Source organism: Penaeus monodon, chromosome 33, assembly GCF_015228065.2.
Source record: "Penaeus monodon isolate SGIC_2016 chromosome 33, NSTDA_Pmon_1, whole genome shotgun sequence".
Lineage (NCBI taxonomy): Eukaryota > Metazoa > Arthropoda > Malacostraca > Decapoda > Penaeidae > Penaeus > Penaeus monodon.
Genome location: NC_051418.1, coordinates 15,276,759 through 15,277,363, shown reverse-complemented (window position 1 = coordinate 15,277,363; position 605 = coordinate 15,276,759). Strand labels below are relative to the sequence as shown.

The following is a 605-nucleotide window of genomic DNA, read 5'->3' as shown; positions in this document are numbered from 1 at the left end:
CAAGTATGGCTTATGTCTCCTAGATGGCGCAGAAGACGAAGCACGTGAGAGTTTCTCTTCTTCATTCTCGCTTCTAATGTTTCATAATGTTTACTTCTTAACTTTCGTCTGCTCGAGCACGCCTTTCGGCCAACGTCTGTGTGTAGTGTATTCTCAAGTTTTACGTAGACGACGATGCCCTTTTCTGTTTTCTAAAAGTAAACGGTGCTGTAATAATGTATTATGTATGCACATATTTTTTATTGGGACGGATAGAAGTCCTAAACATAATACACGATAGTATTGTGCAGAATTTAACTTGAAAAGACCCGACGCAATCAGTAGGAGATTGCATAAATATTCTCTTCAGTTTTAACAAGTTGTAAATGATAGTCTACGATGCGAGTGTGATAAGGCCTTTATAGAGAGAAGTAATGTATGAAATTAAGAGTACACACTACATAGCTGAGTGATTTTTTTCCCGATGTGATTGATAGATTAAATTTGTTCAGTTGTATATGTTTATAAAATCACATTATCAGAATATTGAACAAAGGTAATGTGACACAAACTTTAAAGCTACAAGTAAAGAAACAAGATCACGGAGAACATTGATCACAGCCCAA

General features: G+C 35.9%; 2 protein-coding genes across 12 annotated transcripts in view; one reads left to right on the top strand and one right to left on the bottom strand.

The window, feature by feature from the left end:
* LOC119594076 (NADH dehydrogenase [ubiquinone] 1 alpha subcomplex assembly factor 4-like) overlaps positions 1-605 on the bottom strand; it is a 31,560-nt gene that overhangs the window by 24,299 nt on the left and 6,656 nt on the right. The window lies entirely within an intron of this gene.
* Positions 7-605, top strand: part of LOC119594077 (NADH dehydrogenase [ubiquinone] 1 alpha subcomplex assembly factor 4-like) — a 3,311-nt gene continuing 2,712 nt past the window's right edge. The window contains exon 1 of one of the 6 annotated variants that reach the window (XM_037943128.1): positions 7-44. In XM_037943128.1, coding sequence (XP_037799056.1) covers positions 13-44 — 32 coding nt within the window. In that variant the 5' untranslated portion in view covers positions 7-12. The other 5 variants (XM_037943131.1, XM_037943130.1, XM_037943126.1 and 2 more) reach the window with 5 other exon arrangements.